At 35.4% G+C, this 22179-nt stretch overlaps 1 protein-coding gene and 1 pseudogene across 6 annotated transcripts in view; one reads left to right on the forward strand and one right to left on the reverse strand.

The window, feature by feature from the left end:
- ELF2 (E74 like ETS transcription factor 2) overlaps positions 1-22179 on the forward strand; it is a 70028-nt gene that overhangs the window by 14151 nt on the left and 33698 nt on the right. For 4 of the 6 annotated variants that reach the window (XM_043486139.1, XM_043486154.1, XM_043486163.1 and 1 more), the window contains exon 3: positions 7590-7755. In XM_043486139.1, coding sequence (XP_043342074.1) covers positions 7590-7755 — 166 coding nt within the window. Of the gene's footprint in view, positions 1-7589; positions 7756-14774; positions 14877-22179 lie in introns of those variants that run through there. The other 2 variants (XM_043486207.1, XM_043486211.1) reach the window with 1 other exon arrangement.
- Positions 9946-10078, reverse strand: LOC122424714 (annotated as a pseudogene).

Below are 22179 nucleotides of genomic sequence, written 5' to 3' on the forward strand. Positions count from 1 at the left end.
CATAGAAACTCCTAAGAACTCTGTGAAACTGTTAATAAGTAAATGTAGAATAGGTGTCTATGTAAAAATCAGTTGTATTTATATATTCTGGCAAAGTGCAATTCAGAAAGTAAATTTAAAAAGCAATACTATTTAACAGCAGCATAAGACCAAAGGGTTAAGTTTAATGAAATCTGTACATAGAAAACTACAAAATACTGTTGAGACAAATTTAGTTCAGTTTAGTTGCTCAGTCATGTTCAACTCTTTGCGACCCCATGGACTACAGCATGCCAGACTTCCCTGTCCATCACCAACTCCCAGAGCTTGCTCAAACTCATGTCCATCGAGTCGGTGATGCCATCCAACCATCTCATCCTCTGTCATCCCCTTCTCCTCCTGCCCTCAATCTTTCCCAGCATCAGGGTCTCTTCCAATGAGTCAGTTCTTCACATCAGGTGGCCAAAGTATTGGAGTTTCAGCTTCAGCATCAGTCCTTCCAATGAATATTCAGGACTGATTTCCTTCAGGATTGACTGGTTGGATCTCCTTGCAGTCCAAGGGACTCTCAAGAGTCTTCAACACCACAGTTCAAAAGCATCAATTCTTCAGCACTCAGCTTTCTTTATAGTCCAACTCTCATATCCATACATGACTACTGGAAAAACCATAGCTTTGACTAGATGGAACTTGGTTGGCAAAGCAATGCTAGGTTGGTCATAGCTTTTCTTCCAAGGAGCAAGTGTCTTTTAATTTCATGGCTGCAATCACCATCTGCAGTGATTCTGGAGCCCAAAAAAATAGTCTGTCACTGTTTCCATTGTTTCCCCATCTATTTGTCATGAAGTGATTGGACCGGATGCCATGATCTTAGTTTTTTGAATGTTTTGTTTTTAGCCAGCTTTTTCTCTCTCCTCTTTCACTTTCATCAAGAGGCTTGGTTCCTCTTTGCTTTCTGCCATGAGGGTGTTGTCATTTGCATATCTGAGGTTATTGATATTTCTCCTGGCAATCTTGACTCCAGCTTGTGCTTCATCCAGCCTGGTATTTCACATGATGTACTCTGCACATGAGTTAAATAAGCAGGGTGACAATATACAGCCTTGACATACTCCTTTCCCAATTTGGAGCCAGTCTGTTGTTCCATGTCTGGTTCTAACTGCTGCTTCTTGACCTGCATATAGATTTCTAGGAGGCAGGTAAAGTGGTCTGGTATTCCCATCTCTTTCAGAATTTTCCAGTTTGTTGTGATCCACATAGTCAAAGGCTTTGGCATAGTCAATAAAGCAAAAGTAGATATTTTTCTGGAACTCTCTTGCTTTTTCTATGATCCAATGGCTGTTGGCAGTTTGATCTCTGGTTCTTTTGTGTTTTCTAAATCCAGCTTGAACATCTGGAATTTATTGGTTCATGTACTGTTGATGCCTGGCTTGAAGAATTTTGAGCATTACTTTGCTAGTGTGTGAGATAAGTGCATTTGTGCAGTAGTTTGAACATTCTTTGGCATTGCCTTTTTTAAAGATTGGAATGAAAACTGACCTTTTCCAGTCCTGTGACTACTGCTGAGTTTTCCAAATTTGCTGGCATATGATTGCAGCACTTTAACAGCATTATCTTTTAGGATTTGAAATAGCTCAGCTGGGTATTCAATCACCTCCACTAGCTTTGTTTGTAGTGATGCTTCCTAAGGCCCTGTTGATTTCTCATTCCAGGATGTCTGGCTCTAAGTGAGTGATCACACCATGGTGGTTATCTGGGTCATGAAGATTTTTTTTTTGTATAGTTCTTTGTATTCTTTCCATCTCTTCCTAATCTCTTCAGTTTCTGTTAGGTCCATAGCATTTCTGTCCTTTATTATGCTCATCTTTGCCTGAAATGTTCCCTTGGTATCTCTCATTTTCTTAAGAGATCTCTGGTCTTTCCTGTTCTACTGTTTTCCTCTATTTCTTTGCATTGATCACAGAGGAAAGCTTTCTTATCTCTCCTTGCTCTCCTTGAGAGAAATTAAACATTTGAATAAATGGAGGAATATAACATAGGTGTGGATCAGAAGATTCATGGCTTAAGAACAGAGTTGGAGGGCTTACATACCTGATTTAAAGACTTACTGTTAAGATCCAGTAATTGAGATAGTGTGGTGTTGGTATACTGACAGACCTGTGGATCAGTGGAACATCGCATAGTCCTGTGTAAGACTGATTGATTTTCAGTAATGGTGCTAATGTAATTCAGTGGAGAAAGGATAGTCATTTTAACAGATGAGGTGGAACAACTATATCCCTATGCAAATAAATGAACTACAGTCCTTTCTTGCATCATACACAGTGACAAACTCCAAATGTATTATATAATTAAATGTTTAAATAGTGTAAATGGAGAAAAATGAGGAAATTTTCTCAGCCTTGAAGCAGGCAATAATTCCTTAGATTGAATATAAAACACATGAACCTTAAAAGAAAAAAATGATAAAATTCATTTAAATGAAAAGCTTCTATTCCTTAAAAATATCCCATTAATAAAATGAAAGGGCAGGAATTCCCTGGTGGTCCATTGGTTAGGATTACGGGCTTCCACTGCAGGGGGCTCAGGTTCTATCCCTGGTGTGGAACTAAGATCCTTTATGCTGTGTGGTGAGGGGGAGGGAGGGAAAGGCAAACCAAAGATTGGAAAGGAGTTACAGCACATAACCTGTATTCAGAATATATAGAAGGACTTATATTCAGATGATATATAATAATAAGTTGGAGATAATCCATTAAAATTAGAAAAAGATTTGAGCTGATAACTATATGAATGGCTAATAAGCACACTTTTAAAATGCACAATATTATTAGCCATCAGGGAAACGCAAAGTGAAAACACAAGGAAATACTACTACATAGAGAATGGTGAAAATTGCAGAGCATGTTTGGAGAGGAACTGGAACTGAACCTTTCATATATTACTAGTGGGAATGTAAAACAATGTGACCACTTTGCAAAATAATTTGACAGTCCTTTTAAAACTAGATGTACAATTACCATATGATCTGGTAATTTGATTTGTAGGTAAATATTTAATGGAAAAGGAAGGAGAGGAACAGCAAGACATTACTAGGAGTATTGCTGCTGTTTAGTCACTAAGTCGTGGCCAACTCTTTGTGACCCCATGGACTGTAGCCTGCCAAGCTTCTCTGTCCATGGGATTTTCCAGGCAAGATTATTGGAGTGGGCTGCCATGCACTTCTCCAGGGGATCTTTCTGACCCAGAGACTGAGCCTGTGTCTCCTGCTTGGCAGGCAGATTCTTTACCACTGTGCCACCTGGGAAGCCCCGATAGAAGTGTTAAAGCTCTGTGTAGAGAGGTCTGTCAATACGGTGGGAGTCTCAGCAATAAAAAGAAATGATCTACTGAACATGCAATGACAAGTATAAATCTTAACATTATGCTAACTTAACTCAAATACAAAAGAGCAAAACTGTTGACTTCATATATATGAAATTTTAGAAAAAGAAAATTTATAGAGATAGAAAGATCTGTGATTGTCCACGTGGGTGGATGGGGGAGTAGGTGGTGGTATGGTGGTGATTGTGAGAGTTTGACTGGTATGAGGGGTGCAAGGGAGCCTCCTGGGGTGATAGAAGTATTCTATTTCTTGATGGTGATGATCGTTACAGGAATTTCTACATTTACAGAAATCCATAGAACTATACACTTAAAATGGTTGCATTTTATTTACATAAAAATACATCGGTAAAGTTGATTAAAACTAAATAATTTATTTTATTAGTTGAGATATATTATCCTGCTAGTTTTATAATACTGAAATGATATTTCTTTTTAAATTACCCCTATAAGTTTTAATATATATTTTAGTAATTGTTATTTTTCCTTTATTTTTTCATTTGTTCTCTTTTTTTTGTCATTGTTATATTTAAGTGGGAAAAAAAGTATTTTGATTTTTCTTATACAGGATTATTATAAAAAACAAATTCAGATACACTCAGAAATGAAAATTCCTTTTATCTTCTCACCTGTCTTACAGTGTTATTAATAGTTTGAGGTATATTCTTCAGATTTTTTAATACATATGTAAAACAAATATGTTTATAAATAGAATCATACAGAAGGACTGTTCTGTTAATCATTTCCCTCTGACTTATTTGTATCATTATTTGAACCAAACTACAAGTCCTTAAAATGACAGTTTAGTTTATATGAGGTGTATATTGTTGAGGAAGATACAGTAATTGACTCTTGATGTAAAAATGGGCTTTTGATCTCAGTCCTCTTAGTGTCTTGTCAAAGAGTTGGATATGTAAACAGGTAATTATAATACAGGATAATGTACAGTGGTGATAATAGGGAAACAACTTTTTCTAGAAGTATTTGGTATGGAAAAATTGATTCAGATTAGAGGATTGTAGAAGACCCTGTGGATCTGTGCCCTGAGTGGATAAAAAGGATTTGGACAGATAATGGAAGCAAAAAATCATGGAAATTTCACTTTTGGGAACAGTAGACACTTACTGTGTCACAGTTCTGCAGGCTAGGAGTTTGAAAACAAGGTTGGTGGAGTTGATTCTTTCTGAGGGCTGTGAGAGAGAATGTCTCCCACTCCTCTTTGTTAGATTTTGGCAGCTTCAGGTGTTCCTTGGCTTGGAGTTGGTCTCCCTGTGTCCGACTCTTTGCAGCCCCAAGCAGTGCAGCCCACCAGGCTCCTCTGCCCATGGGATTCTCTAGGCAAGAATATAGGAGTGGGTAGCCATTCCCTTCTTCAGGGGACCTTCCTGACCCAGGGATCGAACCCAGGTTTCCTGCACTGCAGTCAAGTTCTTTACCGTCTGCGCCACCAGGGAAGCCCATGCTTCTCATTAATCACTCTTATTTAACTGGGTGGTGCTGTCAGCAGGCTGTGATTATAAAGCTGATCAAGAAGCATGATCAGCATGAAGATTCAACTGTCACTGTATCCAATTGGTGAAAAAGAATTTTTTTCTAATGTTTAAAAGTTGGACTCATTTCTTGCCTTATACACAGTAAATTCAAGGTTAATATTCAATATGTACTTTCTTTTTAAAAATTCACCATTATCTTTGCTTTGTAATTTATTTAAAAAATTTGTGCAATATTTTACACAAAATGAAGAGTATATAAGATAATATGTTTCAATTTAAGAGTAACAAAAAGAGGACATATGATCTATCATTCAGGTTAAAAAACAGAAATTATTGGCATTTTAGAACACTAAGTGTGCCGCACCTCCTGTCCCCATTCCTGTTCCCTGAGGTGCCATGATCCTGACTTAATGTGCTAACAGTCTTTTATTTTTCTTTATAGTTTTATTCTCTCTGGATATCTCCTAGACAACATATTATTTACTTTGAGAAAATGCGCAGTGTACTTGGCTTTAGAGTTAGGAAGGGACAGCATTACCATAGTTAGTAAAAGCTTCTGGGAGACAAGCTGACTAGTCTGACATCGGATTCACTGAACTTCTAGAGATTCTACTCAGGTAATCCTTAAGCAGTGTAATGAGTTAGTTCTGGAAACATAAGGCCATCTTGATCTGATATATGGCAGTGCTAGGGTTTGGGCTCGGTATTGCAGCCTTCTTCAATAGGTATATGATCATATGGAAAGAGTGCTATTGTGCCATTGTTTATTTTTGATTTTTGAGCTCTTTGTGGTCTTCCAAAACTTAGGAGTAGATTAAATAAAGCAGAATACATCTGGGAGGTTCTCAGCTGATCCAGGTAGCAAGGGAAGGTGGGGTGAGTAAATATATCAAGACAAGCCAAATATAAATAAAAATCTGGAATAGGCTTATGGGCATCCTTTCCTTAGGGACCAGTGTCAGTGGTCATCTTGGTGATGACAGTTTATCCTGCTGTCTCAGGAGTTACTTTGCTACAACTGAACTAGTTGCCCTTCAGATGCAGTGCACAGCTGGCATCCTGGAACCTCTCTTCACAATCCGATCCTCCTAAACATTGCTATTGCCTCTCTCCCATATTAGACCTTCTATATTCTAGGTTATCATCCTTATTAAACTTTTACTTTTTTAGTGGAATACACTCTCCAGTTTCTTCTTGAGAAAAGATGCAGGGAAGGTAAACATTTTGAGATCTCTCATGTCTGAGACAATATCTTTACTTTTTCATAAGATGGTTTGGGTGCAGAATTCTAGATTGGAAATAATTTTCCTTTATAATTTTGAAGAAATGGTTCCGTTGTCATCCGTCTTCCTTCCAGTATGACTGTGGAGAAGACTGAAGTCTGAGTCCTGATTCTTTGTATGTGACCTGTATTTTCTTTCAGGAATCTTAGAGAATCCTCTTTTTGTTCCTTAATTGTGATATTTCACAGTTGCGTGCCTCAGTGTCGGTCTCATTCTTTATTTGTTTATACTTAACACTTGGTAGATGTTTTTAAATGGTCACCTCATATCCTTCCATACTAGGAAAATTTCTGAAATTCTTTTATTTCGTTCCAACTTTTTTCTTCCCCTGTTTTCTTTTTCTGAAACTCCTGTTATTCAGGAGCTTGGTATTGATCATTGGTCGTCTTGGACTGATCCTCTAGTAGTGTTCCCGTTTCTCTCCTCTTTTTTCTCTGGTTCCTGGAAGACTGCCTCAGTTTTATCCTCTGTGCCTCATTTTAGCTATTGTGTTTTTAGTTTCTCAGAACTCTTTATTTTTTAATGTTCTTTATTAAATTGTATTTTGTTCCTGCTCTTTGGATATATCTTCTCTTATTTCTGTGAAGAATGTAAATTTATAAATGTATATGTAAGTAAATGGTATGCTTTGTGTTAGAGGTTTTTGCTTGGATGACTAGTAATACTTGGCTGTCTGCTCATGGTTAAAAGTGGAGGACTAAGAAGCTGATTGGGAACTCTACTTTGGGTACAGAATTGATACTAGTAAATGTGCCTATGTACCTCAAAGATGCTCTTGTTTTTCTCTCTCCAGAAAGTAACTCTCCAATCTTCTGCTGAGGTGGGGAAGGGCCGGTTGCCTAGCATCATGGAGAAGGGAGCAGGTCTAGGAATAAAAGTGCTTTTCAAACAACTTTAATGGAATCTTCCTTGTTTTAACCCCCCTCTTCTTTCTCCACCACCTGCTGCTCCTCTATTTCCAGAAGTAATTGGTATTGCCTTCTGTGGATTCTCCAGTGTAAAGTGTGTTGTGTCTCATTTATTTTTTGCTGCCAGGCTATGATTTGGCTTTCCTCGGTCTGCTAAACCACTTATTAATATTCATCCATTCACTATCAGTCTTTCAAGATTTTGTTGCTCTTATCTCTTCTTATGAGTTTATGTCTAAAAGTCTTTTATTGCATTTTAGTGGGTTTTCATGATAGAGTGAAATTATATGCATGTTTTTAATTTGCCATCTTAATCCTAAAGCCCTGACTTTTAAAATGTTTAACATATGTCTCACCTTTTGAGACTTGAAAAGATTATTAAAATGAACCCTTTTCATCTCTTGCTTTGGTTTTTACATTCATATTTATAATACATGAAACTCATTTGAACTCCTTGAGACTATATGAACTCAAGGATTTATAAATGAATTCAGAGTTTGTGAATAAAGAAGTTGATTGTTTTTTTAAATTTGCTCTTGTAGGAAAGTGGAAAGGTTTCTGAATATCCAGCAGTGATTGTGGAGCCAGTTCCAAGTGCCAGATTAGAGCAGGGCTATGCAGCCCAGGTTCTGGTTTATGATGATGAGACTTATATGATGCAAGATGTGGCAGAAGAACAAGAAGTTGAGACCGAGAATGTGGAAACAGGTAGACATCTCATAAAATGTTTATTATTTTTAACTTTCTCATTTTGTAAGTGTCAACATAACTATTGCCAATTGAATAATATACCAAAAAAATCTCTTTTTAATGCTATTTAACATAGCTTGGAAATGAGTGAAACATTTCTTAAGAGAGTTTATATTTATAGGAAGTTCTACATAATTCTTTGAGGTATAACAATCTCATATCATTGACTCTAAATTACAGACCGATAATAATAAAACTATTTTTGTCATTTTTTCCTGGGAGTGGCAATATTGACTAGTTGTTATTTGTAGAAGTCAGTAGACCAGTATATGATTTTTCTTAATTAAAAAAATAAAGTGTCCTCATTTCATAGCAGATTAGTTTCTTTTAACCAGTAGCATTAGAGCAGTATCATTTCTTTTTCTCTAGCTCAAAAGCGTCTTTGTGGTAGTGTATCAAATTCCTCTTTGCTTTTTTGTCTTCTTAGAAATTTTGAGGAAAAAAAAAATTTTGGTATTTCAGTAAGTCTGTGGTGAGATAACTGTATGTTTAGTTGGGTATTAGTAGTGTATGTATAATTCTTGGAGAAACCTTTTCATTTTTGCCATTGACCATAAAGAAAAAAGGATTTTTTTTACCAGAAAGATTGTAGTGACAATTTTATAAAATAAACATTAAAATTTTTCTTTATTAGTTAATAGGAAAAGAAATCCTTATATTTGGTTTGCAATCCTAATAAAAATTTCTAGTACTTCAGATAAATTTCTTTAAATGTAGCAGAATCTCATGATTAAAAAATTTTTACTTGATGTCTTTCGGCTTATTGAGGCCCAGTTGTACCCCCTGGGACTATTAGCTTCCTTCAGCTTAAACCTGTTCTTCCTCCACAGTTTTATTTTTTGTTGAGCTGGAGGATTGAAACTTACCTTGCTCTTTGGAGGTACAATGATGACAGCCCTGCCGGCAAACCCCGTGTGCAGTGGTAATCAAGTCATTTTATTAAAACAGATAGCTAAACACTTCATAAAGACTTCGTGGCTATAGTCTGGAGTGGTACTTGATTTACAGTGCAAGTAGCAGGAAGATACTTCTTTTTTTTTTTTTGAGAGTTTGGAGAGTTTTCCAGTCTAAAGCTACAAGTTTAGTGGCGGAGATGAATTTTCCTCGAGGAAAAGAAGAGCACTTATAAAAGTATTATGCAGGATGATATTTTGAAGTAGATATTGTAACTGATTTTATTATAGGAGCATAACTAAATAGAACTAATGAAACAAGGAAAGTGTGATAGCTTAAGTTGAATAAAAAAAATAGAACTGATTGAAATTTCTGGGAAATGTTTTGATAAAAAAAAAAATAAGAAAAGCCATGATTTTGGTAGTAAATTGGAAGCTTGGAAAAATGAAAATTATAGGGCTAAATTTGTATCAGTAGAAATTTAAATTCACATTAAAATACCAGAGCATGTTCACCAGATCTTACTGGTTATACAGTTAATGGTCAACAGTTCATTAATTTAATATTAATTAATTAATTAATTAATTAATATGGCAAAAAGAATTCCAAATAGGAAGTGGATATAATCCATTTAAGGGATTTTATTTTCTTCTTGAACTCACTGAGGGGTGATGATATAGTTTGCATTACAGAGATAAAAGTGATTATTTATAATTTTGAAAAAGAGGATATACATCGCTTCTCGGCCTTTTGGCTAAGATCAAGTGCGAAAAAGAGGATATACAAAGTCTGGATAAAAGAACTATTACTTTAATGGCATTATGAAAGTAGTTTTTGAATACTTGATAATATTTTTTAGATTTATTTTTCTTCAACACTAAAAGGAAATTTTAATAAATAGCTTACATTATTCTGAAACAGTCTAAAAGTACTGAGAAGTTCATCTTACATTTTGTTTTTAATTCCATTCTGGCTCATGGATTTTAAAACTCGTTTTACTTCTGAAATCCATATTACTTAAAATATAGAATAGGATAGTGTAGCTATTCTTGGCTTTCTTTACAGAACAACACTGTAAGATGTAACATTCAGATATAACATTTTTAAAAACAATGCCAAATTCAGAATGAAAACTACTGGCTCATACATTTGTAATCAGAACACTCACATTTATTCATCATAAGGCATGCAGAACTTGGAGACTACAATATACTAATTTATTTAAAAATGCCCTGGCTCATAGTAACTTAGTAAGATTGTTAATATACATAGATTAGTTTAAAATCAGTTAATCTGAGCTGAATTATGTTTTTTCTTGAAGACTAAAATGCAGTTTTACATGAGTTAAAATCTACACTTGATCTTAGCCAAAAGGCCGAGAAGCGATGAGTTAAAATCTAAATAAATTTTAATTCTCCTGATATCTAGAACCTACACAGATGAATAAAGGTTGTTATGACTTATTGTAATACATGTTTCCTTTTAGTGGATTTGGATCAGGTTCATTTCTTGTGGTGATAATAAATATTTCATTTAAATCTCAGATATATGTAGGTTTTGGAGAAGAAAATAATTGGGAAGGAAAGGAAAGGAATATTTATAAGATGGCTGTAGCAGTTTCTGTTTGGTGAATTGGTAGAAATGAGATCTGTATAGAAAAGAGTGCCTTTTGCCCATCTGGGAAACACTTCTTGGAATGATCCTACATTATCATTTAGATTACATTAGTCCACAAATGTTCATAATTGTGTTTATTGATCTGTTATATCAGTTCTCTGTATGTTTTCATTGAAGTTTTTCTTCTTTTATTCCTTTATACCCATACATACATGTCTGTATGAGAAGCAGTATTCATAGTGTCATCCAGGCAGGAGTACTAAAATCATACAATGATGTACATTTATCTGTCTTCATTATTTTGTGTATAAAATGATTTATTTTGTTAGTGATAACTATACACTGTCTTTCTTCACTTTTTTTATAGACTGAACATCATTTCCCTCACAGAGCTTGTGTGTAATAGTAATCTTCTCTTAATTTATATAGGAAAACCCAAATATATTTGAAACTTTAAAAAAGCAGACATATTTATCTAAACCTATAAGTTGCTTTTTGATGATAGCTAAAGTTTAGTAATCATAAGGAACTTCTGTGAAATAGTGACAAAGTATGGATGAAGGGTGGTCTTGACTGTGGCAGACTGAAATACCTTTGCCAGAGGCTGCAGACTCCAGCAGTTCCAGGAGGCTGCTGGGGAGACTGATGTGTTGAGTTGGGGGTGGAGAGGCATCTCTTGGATTCCCTACTAAGATGTGGAAATCAGTTTTTATGTTCACTCTTTAAAAAAATACATATATAAATAATATAAATTTTAAAAGGTTGTTACAGATTACCATGTAAAAAGTAATGTTTATACCAATACAATCAATAGTAAGTTTTCTCAGAAAACTTTTAAGACTTGCCTGAAAAGATGGAGCTGTTTAGCACCTGCTTCTTCATTTTGTACCTTAACTTAAACTATATTTATACTCATAACCCTCCAATTTGTGAAAACATATTAGTAAATATTTTGTGTTTGTTATGTGCCAGGGCACTGTGTTCAACATGTTTGTTTCCCACAAGGAGGTAGTAATTTATATTTTGTGGAGATAAGATACATGTATTATAAAAAAATATAAACCAACATAAAATCAACTGAGCACTATTTATAAATTCAAAGAAATGTTCAGAAGAGGAAAGTCCAATTACAGGATTAGGGAATGTTTTAGAGAAAGTAAAGGAGGAAGACAAATGATAGGATTTGGATGAGGTAGCAGGTAGGCGAATGGCATGTAGAATGAGGGAAATATAGTTAACAAATGGGTGGAATGTAGAAATTCAAGATACGTTTAGGAGATACTGAGTAAATGAGATATTAATAGGTTCCATTAAGAATTGTGACTAGTGTGTGATTTGAACTTAAGAGTTAGTAATTAAGCATATAATAAACGGCAAGATCTGGAGGGTTTTGAGTAGATGCTCATAGATGATTAGTATCTCGGTACACAGGATGAACTGTAACGGTGAAGCCGAAAGACCAGCTGTTGTGGTACGAGGCAGGGACGGCTTGAGAAGCGCTGAGATGAGGTAGGGGCAACAGGGGCCTTCTCAGGGGGCGCTGACGGTGAAGAGCCCCCCGCCCAGTGTGGGGGACTGAGACCTGGGTTCAGCTCCTGGTCCAGGGAGATCCCCTTGAGGAGAAAGGGCACTCCACTCCAGTGTTCTTGCCGAGAGAATCCCGTGGACTGCAGAGAGTTGGACACGACTGAGCGTCCGAGTCATGCACAGAAGCAGTAGGAACAGAAGGGGCTTATATAAGCAAATACTACTATGTAAGATCTAATAAGACTTGGCATGATAGATTATGAGAAGAAACAGTTTTTTTACCTTAAGAATGATGAAAGTATCATAAAGGAGTTTGGGGAAAGCACATAAGTTTGACAATAAGCATGTTGATTTTGATTTGAAGCAGGGCATCTGAGGGGATATATTTAGGTATTTAAAAAGACATGTAAATGTATGGTCAGTATCCCATCACAAAAGAGAGGGCATATTCAAATTGGGATAATTTAAAGAATGTTTTAATAAATGGATAGTTACAAATATGTCAGCGAGTGTAGGGTGACCATAAGTAATAGCATGGTACTCGTGAGCTAGCAGTAATAGAGTTATTTCTGTCCTTTGGCCCAAGGGCCAGAGGGAAGGGTTACTGGAACCCAGAAGAAGAGAGCCCTGGAGAGAGGGTTACCTTGAGAGGGTCTGGAACCTTTGGTCAAAGGACATAGCTGACTTGAGGGCAGTACCACCTAGAAGGAGCCCAGGGAAGTCAGCCTCCTGGGACAGAACAGAGAGGAGGGTGGGGAGTAGATCCACAGAGCACATGGAAGACTTACCTAGTGCAACTGAGGCTTAGTACAGCGAGCTCAAGGAGAGACTAATTGGAGAATCATCCTCATTGAAACCACTGAAATAAATGAAAGCGCCAGGGGGAGAGGAATTTGAAAGATCTCCTCAGGGCAAGATTTTAAATTCTATATTTGTCACTCTGTACTCGAGAACAAAGGACACAGAATTAAGAAATTAACCTTAAGGAATGTTTACATTTTGAAGATGTGAATAAGAGCCAAAGAGTAGTCAAATATGATAGAAAATCCTGGGTGACTAATCCTGAGCTTAATTTTTTTTTCTTTTAAGCCTTTTAAGTAGCTTTCTTTAATAGGAAAGGGAAGAATATTGATTGGGTTAGTTAGTCTTGGTTTCAGGTTTCTGCTTTATCACTTACTTGACAATAATTAACCTTTTCAGAGTCTATCTTACTGTGAAAAGATAGGAGTTCAAGGTTGTGAAGATTATATAAAATAAACCTATAAAACACAGTGCTTGTAATGTAAGTACACCATAAGTGTTCCTTAACTTCATTAACACCTCTCTTCGTGCCTTCAGATATGGAGAAGGTCTTTTATACATTGAAACACAAAATTTGTTTAATACTTCTCTACTTCTCTGTTGTAGTACTTCTCTTTCCTTTCACTTTGACTTTTTAAAAAGACAAATATTTTATACCATAAGTCTGTACTTTTTCTTTCTCGTTCCCTCCTTAACTTACTGTGCTCTGGTATCTACATTTATCATTCTCCTGAAGCTCTTTTGTTTATCAGATTTCAAAGTCCACTCCTCTATCAAATTCACTGACCCGTGGAATCATGTAGAAGTAGAGCCTTTTAAATCTGGCCTTCTTAGCTACAGAAACACTGTACTCTAGCTGTTTCCTTTCTGACCTCTGCGTGGCTGTGCTATTTATGCTTTTGAGCTTTTGCTCAAATATAGTTTTCTATCAGGAATGTCAAGTATTATTCATACTTTCAGGCCCAACTACATGAAACTGCCCACACTCCCTCTCCTGATCTTCTGTTAGACCAACTGGATGTAGGCACTTGATCATTTACTTTCTTATACTATTCTTGTGTGTATACTCCTTTTGTTTTCAAAGTAAGCATACAAGCCCCTTGAATACAGGGCCCATACTTTTATTCTATTTATTTTATTTGAATATAATATATAATATAGTGTTTAACACATAACTGTTAGGAAATACAGACTGAAGCAAATTGAGTTTTGACTTAGAATTGCAATATAATCAAGAATCATGTATGTAAAATCTTAAGTGTGTTTTCTTTTTTATGTAAGTTAAAAAAAGCTATTGGATACTCTTGAATTATTTAAAGTATTAAAAGGTACTCATCCAGAACATAAATATTGTCATCCAAAATATATCAAAGTCATAATGTTGTCATACTTAGATTAACTTTATCTTAAAAATCACAGTAAATTTTATTCATTCTTGCTTATACCTAAACTTGACTTTTTATTTTTGTATACTAAAAGCAATACATGCTCACTGGAAAAACTGGAAAGTATTGCAAAGAATAAACAAACAGAGAAAATCACCTATAATCTTACCAGTGAGGGGACATAACTACCACTTTTCTAAATTCCCCGCTCATCTTTTTTAATGTATGTTTTAAGTGTAATTAGCATCATGTTGTATAATGCACATTGACTTTTTTATTAATCTTTACTAACAAACATTGGCTGAAAAGGATCTGATAGCTTCCTGCTACTCTCTTCTGATTATTGGGAACATGACTTTGGTTTTTAACCAGGTATCAAAATATAAAAGGTTGGTCTTACTAGTTAAAGTAATTGTCAAGAGAACTCAGAAAGCTTTTTTTTTGATCAACAAAATTGCGTTTAGAGATTAGCTGAAAAGATAGATGAATGATAAGAATTTTTATATACTTCAACAAGAAAGTAGTGCTTTTTTTTTTTAATAAATGAAAGATTAGCTTTTTTGAAATGGAGTTTTAAAAAATAAAAACCACATTTCTCTTGAAAAATAAGGAACCAAATTTCTTTCTTGAAGAATCTCAAGACTAGGTTGACTTCATGATGAGTTGTGAATAATGTTTGTATTTGTTATACCATCAGAAATCCTCCCTGTGGCACAAGAGGACTCTTTTAATTAGAAAATATTGTTGCCACAGGGAGGTAGAAGATCGACATGAAAACTGGGGATCTGAAAAGGAGCCCCTTTCCTAGGATTACCTGAAGGGGAGACAGATTGAGCCAGAAGGAAGACAATACTGGTAGGTTGGTCTTTAATTTATTAAGAATGTTTACAATTTTACATTTAATTACAATTATTTCTACTCCCTCTACCATATTTTTGTTTAAAGGCTGACAATGAGTCCTCCTTATAGGAGAAAGATTAAAATAGTATTCTTCCTCCTAAATAATTTGCTATCTAAAATTAAATCCCCTGTTTTGTTCCTAATACTTGTTTCTTTTTATGGGTAAAACTCTAGGGCTATTTCCTGCCTCCACTTCCTTGGAAGTTACTACTGACTGAACATCTTCAAGTCTGTCTCTTTTTTTTTTTCATGTCTGTTATTTCTGCTACTAATCTATACTTTTTCCTAAAATAACTTTTTAAGAAGTGTTTTCTTTCAGTTATCTATTTTCTTGAGTTTAGCCTGGTCACTAGTCTTCTAAAAAGGTAAAATGTAAATCTTAAGTTTATTTAGTTTTGATTCTAGAATTGTTTGAGTTATAATTATACTATGATTTAGTTAGAAAGCATTATTAGAGAAAAGTTTTCAATATTTTATTGACAGTATTTCATTTAATCTGAGATGCCATCAATTGTAAGAAACATTTTTAGGCTACTGAAAGAAAAAAATGCTGCCAATTGTAAATTTTAGGCTATCATCAATTGTGAAATACACCGATTTCAGAGATGCCAAATGTGAAAAAACATGTCTTAGAATTAATGAACTATGTTATTATACAATTATGAATCTTCCTGAAATTCCCATTATCTGGGAATTAGATACTAAAATATCAGGTTTATGAAAAATGAGAGAGAGGAGTTGCAGTTGTGGAGGTCTCTATATATGCTAAGATCTCTAAATTTTTTACTGTCTTTTAAGAGAGGGTATTTAAAGCACCATTTAACTATATTGTTTAAAAGTATACAAAATAACCATAAGATAAATGAAAAAGTATTCTAATATGATGCTTTTACTTAACTCAGTAGGTAGTTTGGGAATTCCCTGGTGGTCCAGTGGTCAGGACTTGATGCTTTCACTGCTAGGGCCCTAGTTGGGTAACTATGATTCCTCAAGCCACCGCAGGGCCAAAAGAAAAAAAAAAAAGAGTTTTATCATAATTGGCAGTTTTTAGTTGAATTTTGTGACCTAGAAAACTTTTTAAACTATCATTTTAAAACAGGATCCTTTAAAGGCTTTTTAAAATAGCCACAGATTTCTAGTACACTTTGAATATATTTTTTACATACTATTAATTATCTGGAGAGTGGCCAAAAGCAAAGAACTACCCCATCAATTAATAAAACAAATGAAAAAGAATGATTTTAAATGGTATTTGTATACTTTTCAAGAAACATCTGTTTTGTATAAAAGGAAAGATAAATATATCCAGACAGTAGATCATTAAAGAATATTTGTTTAGTTTGGGAAACTAGTAGCATTCATTCCTTTGCACTCAGACTTGTTTTTTTAAACACTAATAACTTCCAATTTTATATATAACAATGTGTCTAAGTAATACAATTTTATTAATGCAGACTGTGGAGAGGGTTAAATGCAGATTATATAAAATTTTAAATGAGTAGCACATAAGGTTACAAGTGTTACAAAGTAGGGATAGCTCAGGCTTCTTAGGTATACAAATAGGAATGCTTTAAAACTGCAGGCAGATCCATTCCTCTCCCAGCTCTTTCTGCGGACCTGCAGCCTGTCCAGCTCAGAGCTGAAATTCTTGTGGTAGGCAGAACCCTGCCTTTGCCCTCATCAGGCTTTCAGCTTTGTGGAAAAGATGAACAATTAAACACATTGCTGCAATAAAATGTGATGAGTTAGTGTTATGATAGAATTCATGAAAGGTTTAGAGAGCATACAGCAGAGGAATGGCTAGGAGGTCAGAGAATGCCTTCATGAGAAAGTGACATTTAAACAGATTTGAAAGGTTTGAAGTAATTAGCCATGTAGTGAATAGCATGTCTGAAAGTCTGGAGGAAGGAGAACATAGTCTATTTAATTAGCAGAAAGGTATTCAATATGGCTAGATTATGATTTATGACAAGGAAAGGGGATTAAAATGAAGCGAAAGAGGTAAAATCTTAACTGGTGAGGACTCTGAAATCTTTATACCTGCTTTTTGGGCCTTATCTAAAAGGTGGTGGGAAGCTTTTTTGAGTTTTAAACAAAGTATGTTTTTTATTCAAATTGGTTTCCAAAATATTGAGTACTGTAAAGGAAAAGTAAAGTAAGACAATAAAAGCATTACCTGAAATAAAGACTGAAGTCCTTAGCTCCTCATTCACAGTTTCCTAATTTTAAGCTAGTTGACTATTCTTATTCACTTTCCGCTAAATTGTCTGCCTCTGCAGATTTGGGCTGTAGATGTGCTCATTGCCCACACTAAGCTAAAAGTTAATAGAGATTAAAGTAGTTGTACAACTAGTGTTTCTTTTAGGAATCAAGATGTGGGTGCTTTGATATAATGCTGTCTCAGGAGGAGGAATCATTGTCTCTTCTGCATGCCCCGTGCTCCATTGTAAACTTGGGAGAGCGTCTATACATTTTCTCAGATTTGTGAAGGGGCGCATAACTTAAGAAGAGGTCAAGAACACTTTTAACACAACTGTTAACTATTAGCTTTTGCACGATTTTTTAATGGTTTTGTACTGTGGGCCTTTTTGGCCATGTGGTAAAGCCTGTGGACCTTCTCTCATATTTAACGTTTTTAAATATATAAAATACCTAGGAATACCAAGGAACCAAATATATTGAAATATAGCTGTCAGGCTATTTTTGTGATATATTAATACATGTTTCCTTAATAATGTATTAAATAATGAGATTTAGTGGTAAATCAAATTTACTGCTGTAATTTCAAAGTGGTGATGACCATCAATTATATTTTGAGAACTATGTAATAATTATAATACAATATGAAAACATTTTGTGATTTCTCTTGGTCATGAGGTCACAGATAATGTGACTGTGAAAACTACTGTGGTTTGTACTTTATTTAAGATTAAGTTGCTAAATTTCAGGTGGATCTAAAAAGCAATTTTCCTCTATTTCATTCATGTCTTATTTCAGCTGTGTACCTTATCTTCCTTTTCTTCTCCATATTCTGCCCTGCTTCTGTTCTCTTTCTTTAATAGCTCATGGTAGGGACCTGAAAGCCACTTTAAATATGTTTCTTATTGAATACAGTTTTATGATTTCTGCTAAGGAAAAGAAAAAACCTCTTAACTGTATAATGGTAGTTTTTCATGTCACTTAATGGTTTGACTTAAGTTATTCTAAAAACATTCTAGTGTTTGTACATCAAGTACATTTCTTAAAAGCTTCATCTGATCTTTCTTTACTTTTCTGTTGGTTTGAGATCCCTTCGATTTCCATGAAAAAAATTTCTGTGGCTAGTGGTTCTCAAACTTGAGCATTCGTCATAATCATCTGGAGTGCTTATTAAAATACAGATCGCTAGCCCTCACCTCCAGGATTTGTGATTCAGTGGGGTGGAATTCAAGAATTTGCATTTTTAACAAGTCCCCAGATGATGCTGATGTTGATGCTGTTGGCCCAGGGATCATACTTTGAGAACCATTATCTTTTTTTTTTTGGTGATCTCTACAGTTTTATTGTTACTGGAAGAGAACCATTATCTTGGCTGTTGGGAATGATAGCACTAAAAGAGCTTCTGCCACTGTGAGAACTCAGTTAATACTGTAGTTTCTTATTGTGTCATATTTTACCCATCACAAAGATTGCTGTTGAGGGTGAAAAGGTACTAACGTTATTTCAGGTTTGTATGAGATGATGTAGTACATTACTATTAATTAATTCACCAGTAAACATTCATTGGGCATCTGCTATATATCAGGCACTATTTAAAGCATGGGCTTCCCTTGTGGCTCAGCTGGTAAAGAATCCGCCTGCAATGTGGGAGACCTGGGTTTGATCCCTGGGTTGGGAAGATCCCCTGGAGAAGGGAAAGACTACTGACTCCAGTATTCTGGCCTGGAGAATTCCATGGACTGTATAGTCCATGAGGTCACAAAGAGTTGGACACTACTGAGTGACTTCACTATTTAAAGCATGGGGTTAGAGTGATGGACAAAAGAGGAAATGTCTGCATTCATGCAATACTTAGACTTTGCTGCTGCTGCTAAGTCGCTTTAGTCGTGTCCGACTCTATGTGACCCCATAGACGGCAGCCCACCAGTCTCCCTCATCCCTGGGATTTTCCAGGCAAGAACACTGGAGTGGGTTGCCATTTCCTAGTCCAATGCAGGAAAGTGAAAAGTGAAAGTAAAGTCGCTCAGTCTTGTCCGACTCTTAGCGACCACATGGACTGCAGCCCACCAGGCTCCTCCATCCATGGGATTTTCCAGGCAAGAGTACTGGAGTGGGGTGCCATTGCCTTCTCTGACTTAGGCTCTAGTGGAGAAAATATGTAAATCCCCCTTAGAGTAAAATTTCTTTATCACAAAGCAGATTACATAAATTATCAACTCCTGAAATTGTTCTTTACAGTTAGTATTTTCAGTTAAGATAAAATAATAAATTCATGAACCATTTCTTTTCAAGCAATTGAAGCAACAGGTAAATTCTCCCTTTTCCTCCTCCATACATCAGTTTTTAAGCACAGTTGTGATACTGGTGAACTAATACCTATCATGTACAAAGTACCTATTACGTGCAAAGTACTGTCACAGCTCCTAGGGAGTAAGTGATTCAGAGTTGACTATAACATCGTGGTTGGCCTCAAAGAAGCTTACCAACTAAGTTGAGAAAAACAAGGATTTAAGGAAAAATATTATAAAGTAGATAAGGTTGGGGAAAGGTAAGGAAAGACAAAAAATAACCTAGTAGTTAGTCTGTAAGTTCCAGATTGAATTATTTCTACTGTGGTGGGTCATATTTAAATTTTATCATAAGGGCATAGTTGACTGTTAAGGCAGAGGGTTTAGGGTCAGAGAAGCAAGTCAAATGGAATTAAGCATTTGTAAATCTCACCTTTTTTTTTTTTTTAATCGTGTGGAAATACTGCCATCAAAAACATAAGTGACTACTTCTTCCCACTCACAAAAAATCAGGGAATAGGGCTAAGAACTCAGTGTGTTTGCGATGCTTAGTTACAATTTGGGAATGGGATCAGGAGATGAGATAGGACTAGTTTTTATTTAAAATTTTTTATACATTTCTGTAATTTTTTATTGAGTATATCAAGGGAAGAAGGAATATAGCTAATTTCTTTCTTTCTCTTAGACATTATTAAGGTGAAGTACAGATTTTTATAATAGATATTGCATATTCTCCACGTTTAAATTCAGCATTTGGTTGTAACTGTTTGATTTCTTTTTACTTTTTAAATCAGCCAAGATATATATCTTACTTAAAAGGAATGAACAATTCAAAATTTTTAATTTAATGAAAATACTTTTCATATGTTTTCTGTAAGACTGAGTCATGATAATAAGTAGTTATCCTCCAGGACTTTTTTAAGAATATATTTGAACAAAATGAATTATTAGCCGGAACGTAGAGATTTTCTTATGACTAGATGAGCTTACAAAAGATAAACTAGAAAGTGTTAGATAAAAAAGAAAAGAGTTATGTCTAAAAAGGAGTTCTTGTTATGCATGTTGTTTGATGTGACTTTTAGGAGAACCTGAATCCTGTTTTTGTTTTGTTTTTCATACCGCCTTTTTTCCCTGCAACTTAATCCTCCTAAAATAAAGACTTAGAATAATGACTTAAAATGCGAAATTGTTTTGAAGAGGGGACCAAGGGTTTGGTTGAAGAGGAGAAAGAACTCAAACAGCTAGCATGGTTAGCATCTATTTGGATTTACGGCAGGAAGCTTTAGCCATTTGGTTTGGAAAACACAAGGCTGGCAGAATAGCATTTGTTTTTAATTTGATTGCTACATTACTTGCCTACTTAGGAGACCCTTATAAGTGCCAGTTATCTTGAGATAAGAAGACACTGATTATTATGTCTAGGCTTCATCTACAGGCTATATTCTGGAAAGAGAGGCCTTCACACACAAAAAAAGAAAGAACTTTTGGTGAACCTCATCCTTGGTAATAAAAGTAAGGGGCATTCAGTTTACCCTCTCACAAAGGGAGTCAGGAACTATAAATTAAAGACCACTATTGTAAGGTAATATAACCCTGTGTTTAATTTTGTTACCTTGCATTTTTCAATAGAATTAGTAGCAAGCACTTCAACAAAAAAATCCCTAAATACTTGTTTTTGGTGGCTTCAAGAAATGGGGATGCCAGTGAAAAACTAGTTAATTCTGCAACTAATCTAAAGGGAAACAGAATCCCCAAAGATAGAATAATTGAAAGGAGAAGAAAGCAAACTGAATTCCTTTCAAGGAAAGAAAACAACTTGAGGAGTTGCCTTGGCTTTGAGACCATTTGTGGGGTTATCCAAGACTGCCTGTACTGCATGTAGCACTTTTTTTATGTGGGCTAGAACAAGAAATATAGACTATAAAGGAACTTACCTCTATTAGGGAAAATATATATTTAGAAAAATAGCTCTTTATAATGTAAAGAGTGTTGTGAGGAGGAGACAGCTATTAGCTCTTGTGATGGAAAGTTCATATTTTAGCTGAGCCTGGGAAGATAACTCTCATTTGAGAAGTGTTAAAAAAAAAAGTACAGTGACAGTCATTAAAGTACATACAGTAAGGAAGACTTTATTCAGGGTTTGGGGCTGGGTATTGTAAGAAGTCATCATTTATACCCTTCCCTCCCTTAACCTCCTAGTCCATTACCAAGTCACATCAGTTTTACCACCAAAATGTATCATAAATCTACCAATTTCTTTCCGACTTTATTGCTACTAGCCTAGTCCAACCTGTAGTTATTTTTCATATGAGCTATTGTGATGGCCTTTGGCCTTCCTATAGATCTTGTTTCCATTTCTGCCCCCTGCCCCCAACCCTAATCAATTCATTCATGTTGACTTTAAAAATGTATTTATAAATTGAAATGTGATATTCCCTTCCTGAAAAACCTTTTAGTGGGTTCTGACTGCACTTGGGGTAAATTTCAGGTTTGTTTGTTTGCTTACTTGGCTGTTCAGGTCTTTGTTGCAGCACTCGGGATCTTCCTTGCATCGTGTGAGACCTTTTGTGGTGGTGCACAGACGCTGGACTATGTAATTGTGGCTCTTGGGCTCACAATTGAGTAGTTGATGCAGTTGGGCTTCGTTGTTCTGTGGCCTGTGGGATCTTAATTCCCCTACCAGGGATTGAACCCATGTTCCCTGCATTGCAGGGTGAATTCTTAACCACTGGACCACCAGGGAAATCCCAATATTCAGGATTTTTAACATG

The sequence above is a fragment of the Cervus canadensis genome, chromosome 1, assembly GCF_019320065.1.
Source record: "Cervus canadensis isolate Bull #8, Minnesota chromosome 1, ASM1932006v1, whole genome shotgun sequence".
In the NCBI taxonomy this organism is placed as follows: Eukaryota; Metazoa; Chordata; class Mammalia; order Artiodactyla; family Cervidae; genus Cervus; species Cervus canadensis.